This window comes from Tetrahymena thermophila, assembly GCF_000189635.1.
Source record: "Tetrahymena thermophila SB210 genomic scaffold scf_8254678, whole genome shotgun sequence".
Lineage (NCBI taxonomy): Eukaryota > Ciliophora > Oligohymenophorea > Hymenostomatida > Tetrahymenidae > Tetrahymena > Tetrahymena thermophila.
This window is the reverse complement of record NW_002476444.1, coordinates 36652-55021: the sequence shown is the minus strand read 5'-3', so window position 1 is coordinate 55021 and position 18370 is coordinate 36652. Positions and strand designations below refer to the sequence as shown.

General features: G+C 19.6%; 2 protein-coding genes across 2 annotated transcripts in view; both read left to right on the top strand. All coding sequences in view use genetic code 6, as the record gives it.

The window, feature by feature from the left end:
* Positions 1–15212, top strand: part of TTHERM_01256640 (hypothetical protein) — a gene marked incomplete at both ends in the record, with an annotated part of 15757 nt that extends 545 nt beyond the window's left edge. The window contains 34 exons of the mRNA XM_001013471.4: positions 521–610; positions 861–950; positions 1210–1299; positions 1542–1631; positions 1888–1977; positions 2250–2339; positions 2593–2682; positions 3224–3313; positions 3562–3651; positions 3893–3982; positions 4237–4326; positions 4577–4666; positions 4925–5014; positions 5270–5359; positions 5608–5697; positions 5954–6043; positions 6300–6389; positions 7562–7651; positions 7928–8011; positions 8273–8362; positions 8647–8736; positions 9017–9106; positions 9318–9407; positions 9668–9757; positions 10215–10304; positions 10572–10661; positions 10937–11026; positions 11301–11390; positions 11597–11686; positions 11973–12062; positions 14056–14145; positions 14404–14493; positions 14746–14835; positions 15092–15212. Of these exons, the coding sequence (XP_001013471.4) occupies positions 521–610; positions 861–950; positions 1210–1299; positions 1542–1631; positions 1888–1977; positions 2250–2339; positions 2593–2682; positions 3224–3313; positions 3562–3651; positions 3893–3982; positions 4237–4326; positions 4577–4666; positions 4925–5014; positions 5270–5359; positions 5608–5697; positions 5954–6043; positions 6300–6389; positions 7562–7651; positions 7928–8011; positions 8273–8362; positions 8647–8736; positions 9017–9106; positions 9318–9407; positions 9668–9757; positions 10215–10304; positions 10572–10661; positions 10937–11026; positions 11301–11390; positions 11597–11686; positions 11973–12062; positions 14056–14145; positions 14404–14493; positions 14746–14835; positions 15092–15212 (3085 nt within the window). The remainder of the gene's footprint in view (positions 1–520; positions 611–860; positions 951–1209; positions 1300–1541; positions 1632–1887; positions 1978–2249; positions 2340–2592; positions 2683–3223; positions 3314–3561; positions 3652–3892; positions 3983–4236; positions 4327–4576; positions 4667–4924; positions 5015–5269; positions 5360–5607; positions 5698–5953; positions 6044–6299; positions 6390–7561; positions 7652–7927; positions 8012–8272; positions 8363–8646; positions 8737–9016; positions 9107–9317; positions 9408–9667; positions 9758–10214; positions 10305–10571; positions 10662–10936; positions 11027–11300; positions 11391–11596; positions 11687–11972; positions 12063–14055; positions 14146–14403; positions 14494–14745; positions 14836–15091) is intronic.
* A 478-nt stretch (positions 15213–15690) lies between these two features.
* On the top strand, positions 15691–17038 carry TTHERM_01256620 (hypothetical protein; the record flags this gene model as incomplete). Its single annotated transcript, XM_001013469.3, has 4 exons — positions 15691–15953; positions 16215–16304; positions 16566–16655; positions 16918–17038. The coding sequence occupies 4 exons, from the start codon at positions 15691–15693 to the stop codon at positions 17036–17038; spliced, it is 564 nt and encodes a 187-aa protein (XP_001013469.2).
* Between the last annotated feature and the right edge of the window lie 1332 nt (positions 17039–18370).

The window sequence follows — 18370 nt, the reverse complement described above, 5'->3', positions numbered from 1 at the left end:
TTACATTGTAATATTTTTTTTTATAAAAGTTAATTTAAAACGTTAAAGCTCTTTTAATTTATTTGATTTTATTTGTTTTCCTTTTTCTTTTTATTATAATTTCTTATTTTTTGATTCTTTGTTAATTTTATTTATTATTAATTAATTAATCTTATTATTTCATATTTTTTCTTCATTTTTCCCTCCTAATTAACTAGAGTGAAATGCCTATTTAATTTATAAAAGGCGATATGTAATATATCTTAATAACTAAATATAAAGCTAAATTAGCTTAAAATAGCTTTATTATTTATTTTATAGTGAGCTTTAATTTCAGAAAATGTAATTATAAAAACCAAATATTCTTATAACATATCATTTTTTTTGAAAAATATAAATTTTGAAAACCTAGAATGGAAAAAAACACATAAAAAATATTTAAAATTTTAATTTTATAAAATATAATTAAACTCGCTTTTTGTAAATTTGTATGGCAACTTACTCTATTTAATGATTTATTTTTTCTTCAATATTTAAAAAGGTTTAATTCTATTGGTGATGAAGGTGTATCAGGCTTAGGTTCAGCTTTAGCAAAATGCATTACTCTCTCAAATTTGACACTTAACCTTCGGTAAAAACAGTTTATTTGTTTTGGACTGTGATATTTTTAATTATAAAAACTAATTAAAAACAATAAAGCTCTTTTTTCTTTTTATCATCCTTACTTTTTTTTGTTTTTTCTTTATTAATTAAGCTCATCATTTATTTTAAACTTTTTCTTTTATTATTAATTAATTATTCTTATTATTTCATATTTTTTCTTCATTTTTTCCTTCTAATTAACTATTTAATGATATATTTTTTCTTCAATATTTAAAAAGGTTTAATTATATTGGCGATGAAGGTGCATCAGGCTTAGGTTCTGCTTTAGCAAATTGCATTAATCTCTCAAATTTGACCCTTGACATTAGGTAAAAACAGTTTATATGTTTTGGATTGAGATATTTTAAAAGATAAAAACTAATTAAAAATAATATAGCTCTTTTTTCTTTTTCTTTTTATTGTGCTTGCTTTCTTTTTTGTTCTTTCTTTGTTAATTTAGCTCATCATTTTATTTTCAACTTTTTCTTTTATTATTAATTAATTATTCTTATTATTTCATATTTTTTCTTCATTTTTTCCTTCTAATTAACTTTTTAATAATATATTTTATCTTCAATATTTAAAAAGTATGAATGAAATTGGTGCAATTGGTGCATCAGACTTAGGCTCTGCTTTAGCAAATTGCATTAATCTCTCAAACTTGACATTTGACCTTTAGTAAAATCAGTTTATTTGTTTTGGATTGCGATATTTTAAATTATAAAAACTAATTAAAAACAATAAAGCCCTTTTTTCTTTTTCTTTTTTTTAGTTCTTTCTTTGTTAATTTAGCTCAACATTTTATTTTCAACTTTTTCTTTTATTATTAATTAATTATTCTTATCATTCCATATTTTTTCTTCATTTTTTCCTTCTAATTAACTATTTAATGATATATTTTTTCTTCAATATTTAAAAAGTAAGAATGAAATTGGTGCAATTGGTGCATCAGGCTTAGGTTCTGCTTTAGCAAATTGCATTAATCTCTCAAATTTGACACTTGAACTTGGGTAAAAACAGTTTATATGTTTTGGATTGTTATATTTTTAATTATAAAAACTAATTAAAAACAAAAATGCTCTTTTTACTTTTTCTTTTTATCATCCTTACTTTTTTTTGTTTTTTCTTTATTAATTAAGCTCATCATTTATTTTAAACTTTTTCTTTTATTATTAATTAATTATTCTTATTATTTCATATTTTTTCTTCATTTTTTCCTTCTAATTAACTATTTAATGATATATTTTTTCTTCAATATTTAAAAAGGTTTAATTATATTGGCGATGAAGGTGCATCAGGCTTAGGTTCTGCTTTAGCAAATTGCATTAATCTCTCAAATTTGACCCTTTGGATTGGGTAAAAACAGTTTATATGTTTTGGATTGAGATATTTTAAAAGATAAAAACTAATTAAAAATAATATAGCTCTTTTTTCTTTTTCTTTTTCTTTTTCTTTTTATTGTGCTTGCTTTCTTTTTTGTTCTTTCTTTTTTAATTTAGCTCATCATTTTATTTTAAACTTTTTCTTTTATTATTAATTAATTATTCTTACTATTTACATATTTTTTCTTCATTTTTTCCTTCTAATTAACTTTTTAATGATATATTTTTTCTTCAATATTTAAAAAGGGGAAATTAAATTGGCGATGAAGGTGCATCATGCTTAGGTTCTGCTTTAGCAAATTGCATTAATCTCTCAAATTTGGCACTTTACCTTTAGTAAAATCAGTTTATTTGTTATGGATTGAGATATTTTAAATTATAAAAACTAATTAAAAACAATAAAGCTCTTTTTTCTTTTTATTGTGCTTGCTTTCTTTTTTGTTCTTTTTTTGTTAATTTAGCTCATCATTTTATTTTCAACTTTTTCTTTTATTATTAATTAATTATTCTTACTATTTCATATTTTTTCTTCATTTTTTCTTTCTAATTAACTATTTAATGATATATTTTTTCTTCAATATTTAAAAAGTGAAAATTAAATTGGCGATGAAGGTGCATCAGGCTTAGGTTCTGCTTTAGCAAATTGCATTAATCTCTCAAATTTGACACTTAAACTTTGGTAAAAACAGTTTATTTGTTTTTGATTGTGATATTTTTAATTATTAAAACTAATTAAATACAAAAAAGCTCATTTTTATTTTTCTTTTTCTCATGCTTACTTTTTTTTGTTTTTTCTTTGTTTATTAAGCTAATTATTTATTTTCAACTTTTTCTTTTATTATCAAATAATTATTCTTATTATTTCATATTTTTTCTTCATTTTTTCCTTCTAATTAACTATTTAATGATATATTTTTTCTTCTATATTTAAAAAGTGAAAATTCAATTGGCGATAGAATAGAATAGAAATACTCGCACATATAAATGCACTCAGAATACAACTTAAATTAAAAATTATTTATTTATTTATTATATTTATATGTATTATTGTTTGTTTTTATTGTATTTATTAGGTCTTTAAATATATTATTTTTGATTTTTCTATTTTAAACTTTTTCTTTTATTATTAATTAATTATTGTTATTATTTCATTTTTTTTCTTCATTTTTTCCTTCTAATTAATTATTTAATGATATATTTTTTCTTCAATATTTAAAAAGTGAAAATTAAATTGGCGATGAAGGTGCATCATGCTTAGGTTCTGCTTTAGCAAATTGCATTAATCTCTCAAATTTGACACTTGATCTTGAGTAAAAATAGTTTGTTTATTTGTTTTGGATTTTGATATTTTAAATTATAAAAACTAATTAAAAACAATAAAGCACTTTTTTCTTTTTATCGTGCTTACTTTTTTTTTTTTTCTTTGTTAATTAAGCTCATCATTTATTTTAAACTTTTGCTTTTATTATTAATTAATCTTATTATTTCATACTTTTTCTTCATTTTTTACTTCTAATTAACTTTTTAATGATATATTTTTTCTTCAATATTTAAAAAGTAAGAATGAAATTGGTGCAATTGGTGCATCAGGCTTAGGCTCTGCTTTAGCAAATTGCATTAATCTCTCAAATTTGACACTTTACCTTTAGTAAAATCAGTTTATTTTTTTTGAATTATGATATTTTTAATTATTAAAACTAATTAAATACAAAAAAGCTCATTTTTATTTTTCTTTTTATCATGCTTGCTTTTTTTTGTTTATTAAGCTCATCATTTATTTTTAAATTTTGCTTTTATTAATAATTAATCTTATTATTCCATATTTTTTCTTCATTTTTTCCTTCTAATTAACTATTTAATGATATATTTTTTCTTCAATATTTAAAAAGGTTTAATTATATTGGTGATGAAGGTGTATCAGGCTTAGGTTTAGCTTTAACAAAATGCATTAATCTCTCAAATTTGACACTTGAACTTGAGTAAAAATAGTTTTTTTATTTGTTTTGGATTGTGATATTTTTAATTATAAAAACTAATTAAAAACAATAAAGCTCTTTTTTCTTTTTATCATCCTTACTTTTTTTTGTTTTTTCTTTGTTAATTAAGCTCATCATTTATTTTCAAGTTTTTCTTTTATTATTAATTAATTAATCTTATTATTTCATATTTTTTCTTCATTTTTTCCTTCTAATTAACTATTTAATGATATATTTTTTCTTCAATATTTAAAAAGTGAAAATTAAATTGGTGCAATGGGTGCATCTGGCTTAGGTTCTGGTTTAGCAAAATGCATTAATCTCTCAAATTTGACACTTCTCCTTATGTAAAAACAATTTATTTGTTTTGGATTGTGATATTTTTAATTATAAAAACTAATTAAAAACAATAAAGCTCTTTTTTCTTTTTATCATCCTTACTTTTTTTTGTTTTTTCTTTGTTAATTAAGCTCATCATTTATTTTCAACTTTTTCTTTTATTATTAATTAATTACTCTTATTATTTCATATTTTTTCTTCATTTTTTCCTTCTAATTAACTATTTAATGATATATTTTTTCTTCAATATTTAAAAAGTAAAAATTAAATTGGCGATGAAGGTGCATCAGGCTTAGGTTCTGCTTTAGCAAATTGCATTAATCTCTCAAATTTGACCCTTGACATTGGGTAAAAACAGTTTATATGTTTTGGATTGTGATATTTTTAGTTATAAAAACTAATTAAAAACAAAAATGCTCTTTTTACTTTTTCTTTTGATTGTGCTTGCTTTTTTTTTGTTCTTTTTTTGTTAATTTAGCTCATCATTTTATTTTCAACTTTTTCTTTTATTATTAATTAATTATTCTTATTATTCCATATTTTTTCTTCATTTTTTCCTTCTAATTAACTATTTAATGATATATTTTTTCTTCAATATTTAAAAAGGGGAAATTAAATTGGTGACGAAGGTGCATCAGGCTTAAGTTCAGTTTTAGCAAATTGCATAACTCTCTCAAATTTGACACTTCACCTTGGGTAAAAACAGTTTATTTGTTTTGGATTTTGATATTTTTAATTATAAAAACTAATTAAAAACAATAAAGTTCTTTTTTTCTTTTTCTTTTAATCGTGATTGCTTTTTTTGTTTTTTCTTTCTTTGTTAATTTAGCTCATCATTATATTTAAACTTGTGCTTTTATTATTAATTAATCTATTATTTCATATTATTTCTTCATTTTTTCCTTCTAATTAACTATTTAATGATATATTTTTTCTTCAATATTTAAAAAGTGAAAATTAAATTGGTGCAATGGGTGCAACTGGCTTAGGTTATGGTATAGCAAAATGCATTAATCTCTCAAATTTGGCACTTTATCTTTGGTAAAAACAGTTTATTTGTTTTGGATTTAGATATTTTTAATTATAAAAACTAATTAAAAACAATAAAGCTCTTTTTCTTTTTATCGTGCTTTCTTTTTTTTGTTTTTTCTTTGTTAATTATGCTCATCATTTATTTTAAACTTTTGCTTTTATTATTAATTAATTAATCTTATCGTTTCATATTTTTTGTTCATTTTTTCCTTCTAATTAACTATTTAATGATATATTTTTCTTCAATATTTAAAAAGGAGAAATTAAATTGGTGATGAATGTGCATCAGCCTTAGGTTCAGCTTTAGCAAAATGCATTAATCTCTCAAATTTAACACTTTATCTTAAGTAAAAACAGTTTATTTGTTTTGGATTATGATATTTTTAATTATAAAAACTAATTTAAAACAACAAAGCTCTTTTTTCTTTTTCTTTTTATCGTGCTTACTTTTTTTTGTTTTTTGTTTATTAATTAAGCTCATCATTTATTTTAAACTTTTGCTTTTATTATTAATTAAATAATCTTATTATTTCATATTTTTTCTTCATTTTTTCCTTCTAATTAACTATTTAATGATATATTTTTTCTTCAATATTTAAAAAGGGGAAATTAAATTGGTGATGAAGGTGCATCAGTCTTAGGTTCAGCTTTAGCAAAATGCATTAATCTCTCAAATTTAACACTTTATCTTAAGTAAAAACAGTTTTTTTGTTTTGGATTATGATATTTTTAATTATAAAAACTAATTTAAAACAATAAAGCTCTTTTTTCTTTTTCTTTTTATCGTTCTTACTTTTTTTTGTTTTTTCTTTATTAATTAAGCTCATCATTTATTTTAAACTTTTGCTTTTATTATTAATTAAATAATCTTATTATTTCATATTTTTTCTTCATTTTTTCCTTCTAATTAACTATTTAATGATATATTTTTTCTTCAATATTTAAAAAGGGGAAATTAAATTGGTGATGAAGGTGCATCAAGCTTAGGTTCAGCTTTAGCAAAATGCATTAATCTCTCAAATTTAACACTTTACCTTGAGTAAAAACAGTTTATTTGTTTTGGATTGTGATATTTTAAACTATAAAAATGAATATAAAACAAAAAAGCTCTTAGAATTTATTTGATAGCTTTTATTTGATTTATTTTTTTATCTTTTTTATTGCACTAATATTATTTTATTTATTAATTTAAAGAATAATTTTTAATTTAAAAGTTTATTCTATTTTGATATTTATTTAAAATTTACATAAATTTATTTTAAAATTTTTAGCTCAATGAATAAATCATTAGAATTCAAAGTAATAGGCAAGTGTCTTAAATCATAAAGATTAGTTATCTTTAATTTGAATAACAACTAGTGAAAAAAGGATGAAAAATATAAAATGTTTGCACAATATTATATATTTTATTTAAAAAAATTTTGAAAAAGTGTTTTTAACTTAATAATATAAATAGATTAAGAGATGTTATTATTGATTTTATATTTATAAATATCATTCATATTTTTGTAAGTAAAATGCATAGAAATATATTAAAAAATTATTTTATTCTAATGAGTTCGCATTCTAATTATCATTTATATCCAATCTCTCTCTGGTTCCAACTATATTTTTAAGTACACATTTAAAATAGAAATATTAAGATTTAATAATGTAAGTTATCCTAACTATTTGGTGATTTTTTTTAAGAAAAACATAATTTATAAATTCATATAATTTCTTTTTTCTTACTATCCACTTATAAATAATTAAATTTCCATAAATAGCTATTCATTATTTTTGTAAAAAAAAATAAATGATATAATAGATTAAATATTATAAAAAATTAGAAGAAGTAATTATTTAAATTGTTATCAATACACTTTAAATTTATATTTACTAATATTAAAAGTTTTTAAACTCTTCACTTTAATCTCACTAGGTTCTCCATATTGGTTTGAGGTATATTTAATTAATTTATAAATATTATTATTAATATTTAACTTTCAGTTTATTTAAAATATTATTTTAACGAATAGAAATTATCACTTGTATTCATTCATTAAATTAATACAAATATTTTTTTCATTTAATTAACTTAATTTTAATTTAAAATTTTTTTTTGTTTTCAACATTTACATTTACTATTCATTTCTTATTATTTCAAATTATTTCTTCATTCTTTCCTTCTAAATAACTAATTTATTATATTTTTCTTCAATATTAAAAAAGTAACAATGAAATTGATGATTAAGGAGTATTAGGCTTAGGTTCTGCTTTAGCAAATTGTAGTAATCTCTCAAATCTGACACTTTATCTTGAGTAAAAATAGTTTATTTATTTGGATTGTGATATTTTTCCTTTTAAAAATGAATTTAAAACAATATAACCTACTAATTTGCTTATTAGTTTTTATTTAATTTATTTTTCTTTTTCTTTTTTATTGTACTTGTGTTTTGTTTTTTTTTCTTTTAGGTTTCTTAATTTAACTCACTTTTTTATTTTCAATATTTGCTTTTATTATTCATTTCTTATTATTTCATTTTTTCCTACTAAATAACTAATTATTTATTTATTTTTTCTTCAATATTTAAAAAGTAATAATGAAATTGGTGATGCATCAGGCTTATGTTCTGCTTTAGCAAATGGTACAAATCTAACAAATCTGACACTTTATCTTAAGTAAAAGCAGTTTATTTGTTTTGGATTGTTATTTTTTTAGTTATAAAAATAAATTTAAAACAATATAACTCTTTTAATTTGTTAATTAGCTTTTTATTTAATTTTTTTTTCTTTCTTCTTATATCTTTCTTAACTTTTCTTAATTTAACTCATTTTTTTATTTTTAACACTAACTTTTACTATTCATTTCTTATTATTTGATATTTTTTCTTCATTTTTTCCTTCTATTAATTTTATATTTTTTCTTCAATATTTAAAAAGTAGTAATTAAATTGGTGATTAAAGTGCATCAGACTTAGGTTCTGGTTTAGCAAATTGCACTAATCTCTCAAATCTGGAACTTTATCTTTAGTAAAAATAGTTTATTTGTTTTCGATTGTGATAGTTTTATTTAAAAAAATGAATTTAAAACAATATAAATCTTTAAATTTTTTTATTAATTTTTTATTTAATTTATTTTTCTTTTTCTTTTTTATATTATTTGTGTTTTTTTTTTTCAATTATCTTAAATCAACTTAATTTTTTATTTTAAACATTTGCTTTTATCATTTATTTCTTATTATTTCATATTTTTTCTTCATTTTTTCCTTTTAAATAACTAATTAATTTTTTTTCTCTTTTGAAAATTTAAAAAGTAACAATGAAATTGGTGATTAGGGTGCAACAGGCTTAGGTTCTGCTTTAGCAAACAGCACTAATCTCTTAAATTTGACACTTAGTCTTAGGTAAAAACTGTTTATTTGTTTTGGATTGTTATATTTTTAGTTATAAAAATATATTTAAAACAATATTTAACTCTTTTAATTTGTTTATTAGTTTTTTATTTAATTTTATTTATTTTTCTTTTTTATTTTAATTATTATTTTTTTCTTCTATTTTCTTTTTTAATTTAAATTTTTTTTCAACATTTACTTTTATTTTCATTTTTTATTATTTCATATTTTTCTTCATTTTCTCCTTCTAAATAACTTATTAATTTTAATGCTTTCTTCAATATTTAAAAAGTAACAATTAAATTGGTGCAACAGGTGTATCAGGCTTAGGCTCTGCTTTAGCAAATTGTACTAATCTCTCAAGTTTGAAACTTAGTCTTAGGTATAAACAATTTATTTGTTTTGGATTGTGATATTTTTAGTTATAAAAATGAATTTAAAATAATAAAAATATTTAAATTTATTTATTATTTTTTTATTTGATTTATTTTTAATTTTCTTTTATTTTTTTTATTGTTTCATATTTTTTCTTAATTTTTTCCTTCTAATAACTAATTAATTAACTATATATTCTTTCTTCAATATTTAAAAAGGTACAATTAAATTGGTGATTAAGGTGCATCAGGTTTAAGTTTAGCTTTAGCAAATTGCACTAATCTCTCAAATTTGACCCTTGATCTCGAGTAAAAACAGTTTATTTGTTTGTTTTGGATTTTGATATTTTTACTTAATAAAATGAATTTAAAGCAATAAGACTTTTTTCTTTTTCTTTTTTATTGTACTTGTGTTTTGTTTTTTTTTTCTATTATGTTTCCTAATTTAACTCACTTTTTTATTTTCAGCATTTGCTTTTATTATTCATTTTTTATTAATTCATATTTCTTCTTCATTTTTTCCTTCTAAATAACTAATTAATTTTATATTTACTTCAATATTTAAAAAGGAAAAATTAAATTGGTGATTAAGGTGCATCAGGCTTAGGTTCTGCTTTAGCAAATATCACTAATCTCTCAAATTTGACACTTAATCTTGAGTAAAGCAGTTTATTTGTTTTGAATTGTGATATCTTTAGTTATAAAAATGAATTTAAAACAATATAACTCTTTTAACTTGTTTGCTAGCTTTTTATTTAATTTACTGTATTTGTTCTAAATTAAGGTGTTTTTTTTTTAAAAAAAATACACATTAAATTAAATTAGTAAAAATAGTTTATTTGTTTTGGATTGTTATATTTTTAGTTATAAAAATGTATTTAAAACAATATATAAGTCTTTTAATTTGTTTATTAGTTTTTTATTTAATTTATTTTTCTTTTTCTTTTTTATTGTAATTGTTATTTTGTTCTATTATCTTTCTTGATTTAATTTTTTTTATTTTCAACATTTAATTTTATTATTTATTAATTCATTTCTTACTATTACATATTTTTTCTACATTTTTCTCTCCAAATAACAAATTAATTATATATTTTTTCTTCAATATTTAAAAAGTAGTAATTAAATTGGTGCAACAGGTGTATCAGGTTTAGGTTCTGGTTTAGCAAATAGCGCTAATCTCTCAAATTTGAAACTTAGTCTTAGGTAAAAAAATAATATTTGTTTTGGACTATGATATTTTTCATGATAAAAATAAATTTAATGAAATAACTAATTCTTTTAGTTTTTTATTAGCTTTTTATTAAATTTCTTTTTCTTTTTATAGTACTTGTATTTTCTTATTTACTATTATGTTTCCTAATTTAACTCACTATTTTTTTCAACATTTGCTTTTAATATTTATTTCTTATTATTTCATATTTTTTCCTTCTAAATAATTAATTCTTCATTCTTTCTTCAATATTTAAAAAGGTACAATTAAATTGGTGATTAAGGTGCATCAAGCTTAGCTTCTGCTTTAGCAAATTGCACTAATCTCTAAAATTTGGAACTTTATCTTTAGTAAAAACAGTTTTTTGTTTTGGATTGTGATATATTTAGTTAAAAAATGAATTTAAAACAAATAAACTTTTTTAATTTGTTTATTAGCTTTTTATTTAATTTCTTTTTATTTTTTATTGTAATTGTTATTTTGTTCTATTATCTTTCTTGATTTAATTTTTTTTTATTTTCAACATTTACTTTTACGATTTATTTCTTATTATTTAGTATTTTTCTTCATTTTTTCCTTCTAAATAATTATTTAATTATTTATTTTTTCTTCAATATTTAAAAAGTAACACTTAAATTGGTGATTAAGGTGCACCAGGCTTAGTTTCTGCTTTAGCAAATTGCACCAATCTCTAAAATTTGACACTTAGTCTTAGGTAGAAATAGCTTATTTATTTTAGATTTTGATAGTTTTAGTTATAAAAATGAATTTAAAACAATGTAACAAACTCTTTTAATTTGTTTACTAGCTTTTTATTTAATTTATTTTTCTTTTTCTTTTTTATTTTACTTGTTTTTTTTCTTCTTCTATCTTTCTTAATTTAACTTATTTTTTTACTTTCTTTCTTATTATTTCATATTTTTTCATAATTTTTTCCTTCTAAATAACTAATTAATTAACTATATATTCTTTCTTCAATATTTAAAAAGGTAAAATTAAATTGGTGATTAAGGTGTATCAGACTTAGGTTCTGCTTTAGCAAATTGTACTAATCTCTCAAATCTGATGCTTGATCTAGAGTAAAAACAATTTATTTGTTTAGATTATGATATTTTTAGTAATAAAAATGAATTTAAAAAAATATAACTCTATTAATTTGTTTATTAGTTTTTTATCTAATTTATTTTTCTTATTATTTTTTGCTTTACTTATGTTTTTTCTTCTTTACTATTTTTCTTTATTTAACTCATTTTTTAATTTTCAACATTTGCTTTAATTATTTAAGTAACAATCAAATTGGTGATTTAGGTGCATCAGGCTTAGGTTCTGCTTTAGCAAATTGCACTAATCTCTCAAATTTAACACTTTATCTTGGGTAAAAACTGTTTTTTTGTTTTAGATTGTGATATTTTTAGTTATAAAAAAAATATAAACAATACAACTCTTTTAATTTGTTTATTAGCTTTTAATTTGATTTATTTCTTTTAATTTTTTATTGAACTTGTGTGTTTTTTTCTTCTTTCTTAATTTAACTTATTTTTTTATTTTCAACATTATCTTCAATTATTTATTAATTCATTTCATATTATTTCATATTTTTTTCAAATATATCCTTCTAAATAACTAATTAATGATATATTTTTTCTTCAATATTCAAAAAGGTACAATTAAATTGGTGATTAAGGTGCATCAGGCTTAGGTTCTGCTTTAGCAAATTGCACAAATCTCTAAAATTTGGCACTTAATTTTATGTAAAAACAGTTTATTTGTTTTGAATTGGGATATTTTAAATTGTTAATTTGAATTTAAAACAATATAATTCTTTTAATTTGTATATCAGTTTTTAAATAATTTATTTTCTTTTTCTTTTTTTTTTATTCTGCTAATCTTTTTTTATTTATTAATTTTAAATATAATTTTTATTAAAAAATTTTATTCTCTTTAATTTTTTATTTTTAGTATTTTATTTTAATTTAAAATAATATAAAGGGAAAACTAAATCAATGAATCATAATAAGTGAAAGTAATAAGCAAGTGTCTTAAATCAAAAAGATTAGTTGTCTTTTAAATAACTTTCTGTTTATGATAAACTAGTGATTAAAAAAGGAAGAATAAATATTAAATATTTGAATAATAGCAATAGTATGTTTTATAAAATAATATTTTGTAATAAGATAATTTAACCTAAAATATACATAGATAGATAGATAAATTTATTATTTTTGTGTTTATTTTGGTCAATTAATAAATAGCTTATTAAAAAATAAAAATTTACAAATTAAATTTACTTAAATATATTAATTTCTCTAAAGCTATCCCTCATTTTAACAAAAAAATCAAAGCTTTTAATCTTTTTAATTATTTATTTTTTAAATTATAATAGATTAAATTATAAATTAATTATAATTCTATTAAAAATATATAAATATAAATCAGATTTTTTAATAAATAAATAAATAAATAAAAAAATATATTTCATAATAAATCAGGTAAACCATGAAATTTTTCTATGGCATCTTGCTATGATTAGAGATATTATAAATATTCCTAAAATTACAGAGCTAAAACAGAAAATTCTACTTATAAGCATTATTTTTATAATATTTAAGAACATTAACTACTAGGTTTTTTTCGAATATGACTAAATAAATAACTATCCATCACTAATTCCTACTAGATATATTTTTAAGTATATGTTTTAAATACAAATATTAAGTTTAAATTGTGAAAGTTAAATTAATTTGTATGTGATATATTTTCATAGAACCAAATTTATAAATTAATTTTTGATAATTAATTAATTATTATATTTATTTGTTCTTTTTATCCATTAATAATTAATTAATTAAATTTCATAAATTGCTATTCAATATTTTTGAGAAAAAAATAAATAAATGATATAATAGATTAAATATTACGAAGAATTAGAAGAAGTAATTATTAATTTTTTTATTAATATCCTTTAAATTTATATAAATTAATAAAAAAAGTTTTTAAGCTCTTCACTATTATCTCATTAGGTTCTCCATATTAATCTAGCGTATATTTAATTAAAAAATATTATTTTTATTATTATTATTATTGATATTTTTTGTATATTTAATTTTCAATTTATTTAAATAAAGAATTTTTATAAAAAAAATTATCATAATTACTTATTGATTTTTGTTAAAACTAAAATTTTTTAGCTATTTTAACTTAATTTTCATTTCAATTTTTAATTAATTATTTATTATTCATTTTTTATTATTTGATATTTTTTCTTCATTTTTTGCTATTAAAACTTTCACTTAATAAAAGCTATTTATTTGTTTTACATTGTAATATTTTTAATTATAAAAGTTAATTTATAACATTATATTTCTTTTAATTTATTTGATTTATTTTCCTTATTCTTTTTATTATGATTTCTTATTTTTTTATTCGGTGTTAATTTTATTAATTATTAATTAATCTTATCTTATTTTTTTCTACATTTTTTCCTCCTAATTAACAAGAGTGAAATACTCATTTAATTTATATCTAAATAACATTATAAATAAAGCTAATTTTTATAAAGCATAACATATCTTTTTTTTGAAAAAAATAAATTTTGAAAACCTACGATGGAAAAAAATTCATAAAAAATATTTAAAATTTTAATTTTACAAAATATAAAAACTGGTATATAAAACTCGCTTTTTGTAAATTTGTATGGTAACTTACTCTATTTAATGATATATTTTTTCTTCAATATTTAAAAAGAAAAAATTAAATTGGTGTTAAATGTGCATCAAGCTTAGGTTCTGCTTTAGCAAATTGCATTAATCTCTCAAATTTGACACTTGACCTTAGGTAAAAACAGTTTATTTGTTTTGGATTGTGATATATTTAATTATAAAAACTAATTAAAAAGAATAAAGCTCATTTTTCTTTTTCTTTTTATTGTGCTTGCTTTTTTTTTGTTCTTTCTTTGTTAATTTAGCTCATCATTTAATTTTCAACTTTTGCTTTTCTTATTAATTAATTAATCTTATTATTTCATATTTTTTCTTCATTTTTTCCTTCTAATTAACTATTTAATGATATATTTTTTCTTCAATATTTAAAAAGTTACAATTAAATTGGTGCAATGGGTGCATTAGACTTAGGTTCTGCTTTAGCAAAATGCATTAATCTCTCAAATTTGACACTTGACCTTTGGTAAAAACAGTTTATTTGTTTTGGATTGTGATATTTTTAATTAATTAAAACAATAAAGCTCATTTTTCTTTTTCTTTTTATTGCGCTTGCTTTTTTTTTGTTCTTTGTTTGTTAATTTAGCTCATCATTTTATTTTCAACTTTTGCTTTTATTATTAATTAATTAATCTTATTATTTCATATTTTTTCTTCATTTTTTCCTTCTAATTAATTAACTATTTAATGATATATTTTTTCTTCAATATTTAAAAAGGGAAAATTAAATTGGTGATGAAGGTGCATCAAGCTTAGGTTCTGCTTTAGCAAAATGCATTAATCTCTCAAATTTGACAATTTGCATTAAGTAAAAACAGTTTATTTGTTTTCGATTTTGATATTTTTAATTATAAAAATAATTAAAAAGAATAAAGCTCATTTTTCTTTTTCTTTTTATTGTGCTTGCTTTTTTTTGTTCTTTCTTTGTTAATTTAGCTCATCATTTTATTTTCAACTTTTGCTTTTATTGTTAATTAATTAATCTTATTATTTCATATTTTTTCTTCATTTTTTCCTTCTAATTAACTATTTAATGATATATTTTTTCTTCAATATTTAAAAAGTTACAATTAAATTGGTGCAATGGGTGCATTAGACTTAGGTTCTGCTTTAGCAAAATGCATTAATCTCTCAAATTTGACACTTTTCCTTGGGTAAAAACAGTTTATTTGTTTTGGATTGTGATATTTTTAATTATAAAAACTAATTAAAAAGAATAAAGCTCATTTTTCTTTTTCTTTTTCTTTTTCTTGTGCTTGCTTTTTTTTGTTCTTTCTTTGTTAATTTACCTCATCATTTTATTTTCAACTTTTGCTTTTATTATTAATTAATTAATCTTATTATTTCATATTTTTTCTTCATTTTTTCCTTCTAATTAACTATTTAATGATATATTTTTTCTTCAATATTTAAAAAGGGAAAATTAAATTGGTGATACATACATACATACTCGCACATGGTGACATGCACTCGGGATAGGGGCCCTATATATAATTACTTATACATTATTATTATACGTATACCAATTTATTTATATATAATTGTGGGTAATATACTAGAAGAGAAGGGTCACCTACACCCTAATGGCATTTCTACTAATCTTCCATGATTTGACTACGCATTATGCTCGCTTCCCATTTGTATTCCAGATCTTCTGTTCAGAATGGGGCCTCCTCTTTACCACCTATCAGATTTGGCCCTTCCCTCCTACCAAGGAGACCGCTGGTAACATTCACATTTTTACATGGAATTTTTCGAAATAAAGGGGGCGGTATAGGATTCGAACCCCCGATATCACTGCTAAGACCCTCCGACTCGCCCACTCGAGCCGCTTAGCCCTTCTTAAATTGGTGATGAAGGTGCATCAAGCTTAGGTTCTGCTTTAGCAAAATGCATTAATCTCTCAAATTTAAAACTTTATCTTAAGTAAAAACAGTTTATTTGTTTTGGATTGTGATATTTTTAATTATAAAAACTAATTAAAAAGAATAAAGCTCATTTTTCTTTTTGTTTTTCTTGTGCTTGCTTTTTTTTGTTCTTTCTTTGTTAATTTAGCTCATCATTTTATTTTCAACTTTTGCTTTTATTATTAATTAATTAATCTTATTATTTCATATTTTTTCTTCATTTTTTCCTTCTAATTAATTAACTATTTAATGATATATTTTTTCTTCAATATTTAAAAAGAAACAATTAAATTGGTGATGAAGGTGCATCAAACTTAGGTTCTGCTTTAGCAAAATGCATTAATCTCTCAAATTTGACACTTTTCCTTGGGTAAAAACAGTTTATTTGTTTTGGATTGTGATATTTTTAATTATAAAAACTAATTAAAAACAATAAAGCTCATTTTTCTTTTTCTTTTTATTGTGCTTGCTTTTTTTTGTCCTTTCTTTGTTAATTTAGCTCATCATTTTATTTTCAACTTTTGCTTTTATTGTTAATTAATTAATCTTATTATTTCATATTTTTTCTTCATTTTTTCCTTCTAATTAATTAACTATTTAATGATATATTTTTTCTTCAATATTTAAAAAGAAACAATTAAATTGGTGATGAAGGTGCATCAAACTTAGGTTCTGCTTTAGCAAAATGCATTAATCTCTCAAATTTGACACTTTTCCTTGGGTAAAAACAGTTTATTTGTTTTGGATTGTGATATTTTTAATTATAAAAACTAATTAAAAAGAATAAAGCTCATTTTTCTTTTTGTTTTTATTGTGCTTGCTTTTTTTTTGTTCTTTCTTTGTTAATTTAGCTCATCATTTTATTTTCAACTTTTGCTTTTATTATTAATTAATTAATCTTATTATTTCATATTTTTTCTTCATTTTTTCCTTCTAATTAATTAACTATTTAATGATATATTTTTTCTTCAATATTTTAAAAGGGAAAATTAAATTGGTGATGAAGGTGCATCAAGCTTAGGTTCTGCTTTAGCAAAATGCATTAATCTCTCAAATTTAACACTTTATCTTAAGTAAAAACAGTTTATTTGTTTTGGATTGTGATATTTTAAACTATTAAATTGAATATAAAACGCAAAAGCTCTTTGAATTTATTTGATAGCTTTTATTTATTTTAATTTTTTATCTTTTTTATTGCACTAATATTATTTTATTTATTAATTTTAAAAGAATAATTTTTAATTTAAAAGTTTATTCTATTTTAATATTTATTTAAAATTTAGATAAATTTATTTTTAAATTTTTAGCTTAATGGATAAATCATAAGGATCCAAAGTAATAAGCAAATGTCTTAAATCAAAAAGATTAGTTGTGTTTGATTTCTAATGAAAAATAACTGGTGAAAAAGGATGAATAAAAATAAAATGTTTGAATAATATTATATATTTTATTATTTAATATTTTGAAAAAGTGTTTTTAACCTAAATTATAAATAGATAGATAGATTTTATTATTGATTTTATATTTATAAATATCATTCATATTTTTTTAAGTAAATAAATTATTTATGAAAAATAAAAAAACTAAATTTACTTAAATAAATTAAATCCTCTTTAGCAAACCCTCTTGTTTCTCCAAAAACGACCAAATAATTTGAAATTTTTAATGTTATATTCCATGTTATTAAATTATATAAATGCCAAAGTTTTATATACCAGTTATATTTTAATCTTAAATATTATCCATCAATCATATTTCTATCCTTTTTTTATTTATCATGATTAATTAATTAGATACCATGATTTAAATAAAATCTCAGGGAGAAATCAAGTTTTCTTTTTATTTTAACTTTTGTAGTTATTTTTTGTTCTTTCAACAACCCATTTTTAGAGATTGTTTTATAATTAAGTTATTTTTAAGGTAGCTTCAGTCATTTTTATGATCTTTTTGTTTTAAGAAAATTTTAATTTAAAATATCTAATAAAATAAATATAAAATTGAAAAATTAATAGGAAATTGTTAATAAAATATTATTATTTTATGAAGACACAATATTGGTTAATAATTCAACATTTAAGAATTCATTTAAATATACTTTGAAAATTAATCTCTTTTGTTAAAAGAAGAAACCTAAACAGAGATAGATAAAGTCCTTGGTAAGGAGTAAATTAATTTATAATGCTTAAAACAAATTCAGAGGGGATTATAGTTGTGCATGATTTAGATGTAAAAAATATATTTGATAAATTGAAACATATAATACTTATTTGGTAGTAAGAAGATAAATATATTTATCTATTACACAAAAAAAATAATTATAAAATTAAATAACAAATAAGCAATTAATATTTTAGTTAGGAATTTTAATAATTAAAATAATTTCTATAACATTTCTAATAAGAAAAGAGAATAACAAAGTATTTTTATTTTCAAACA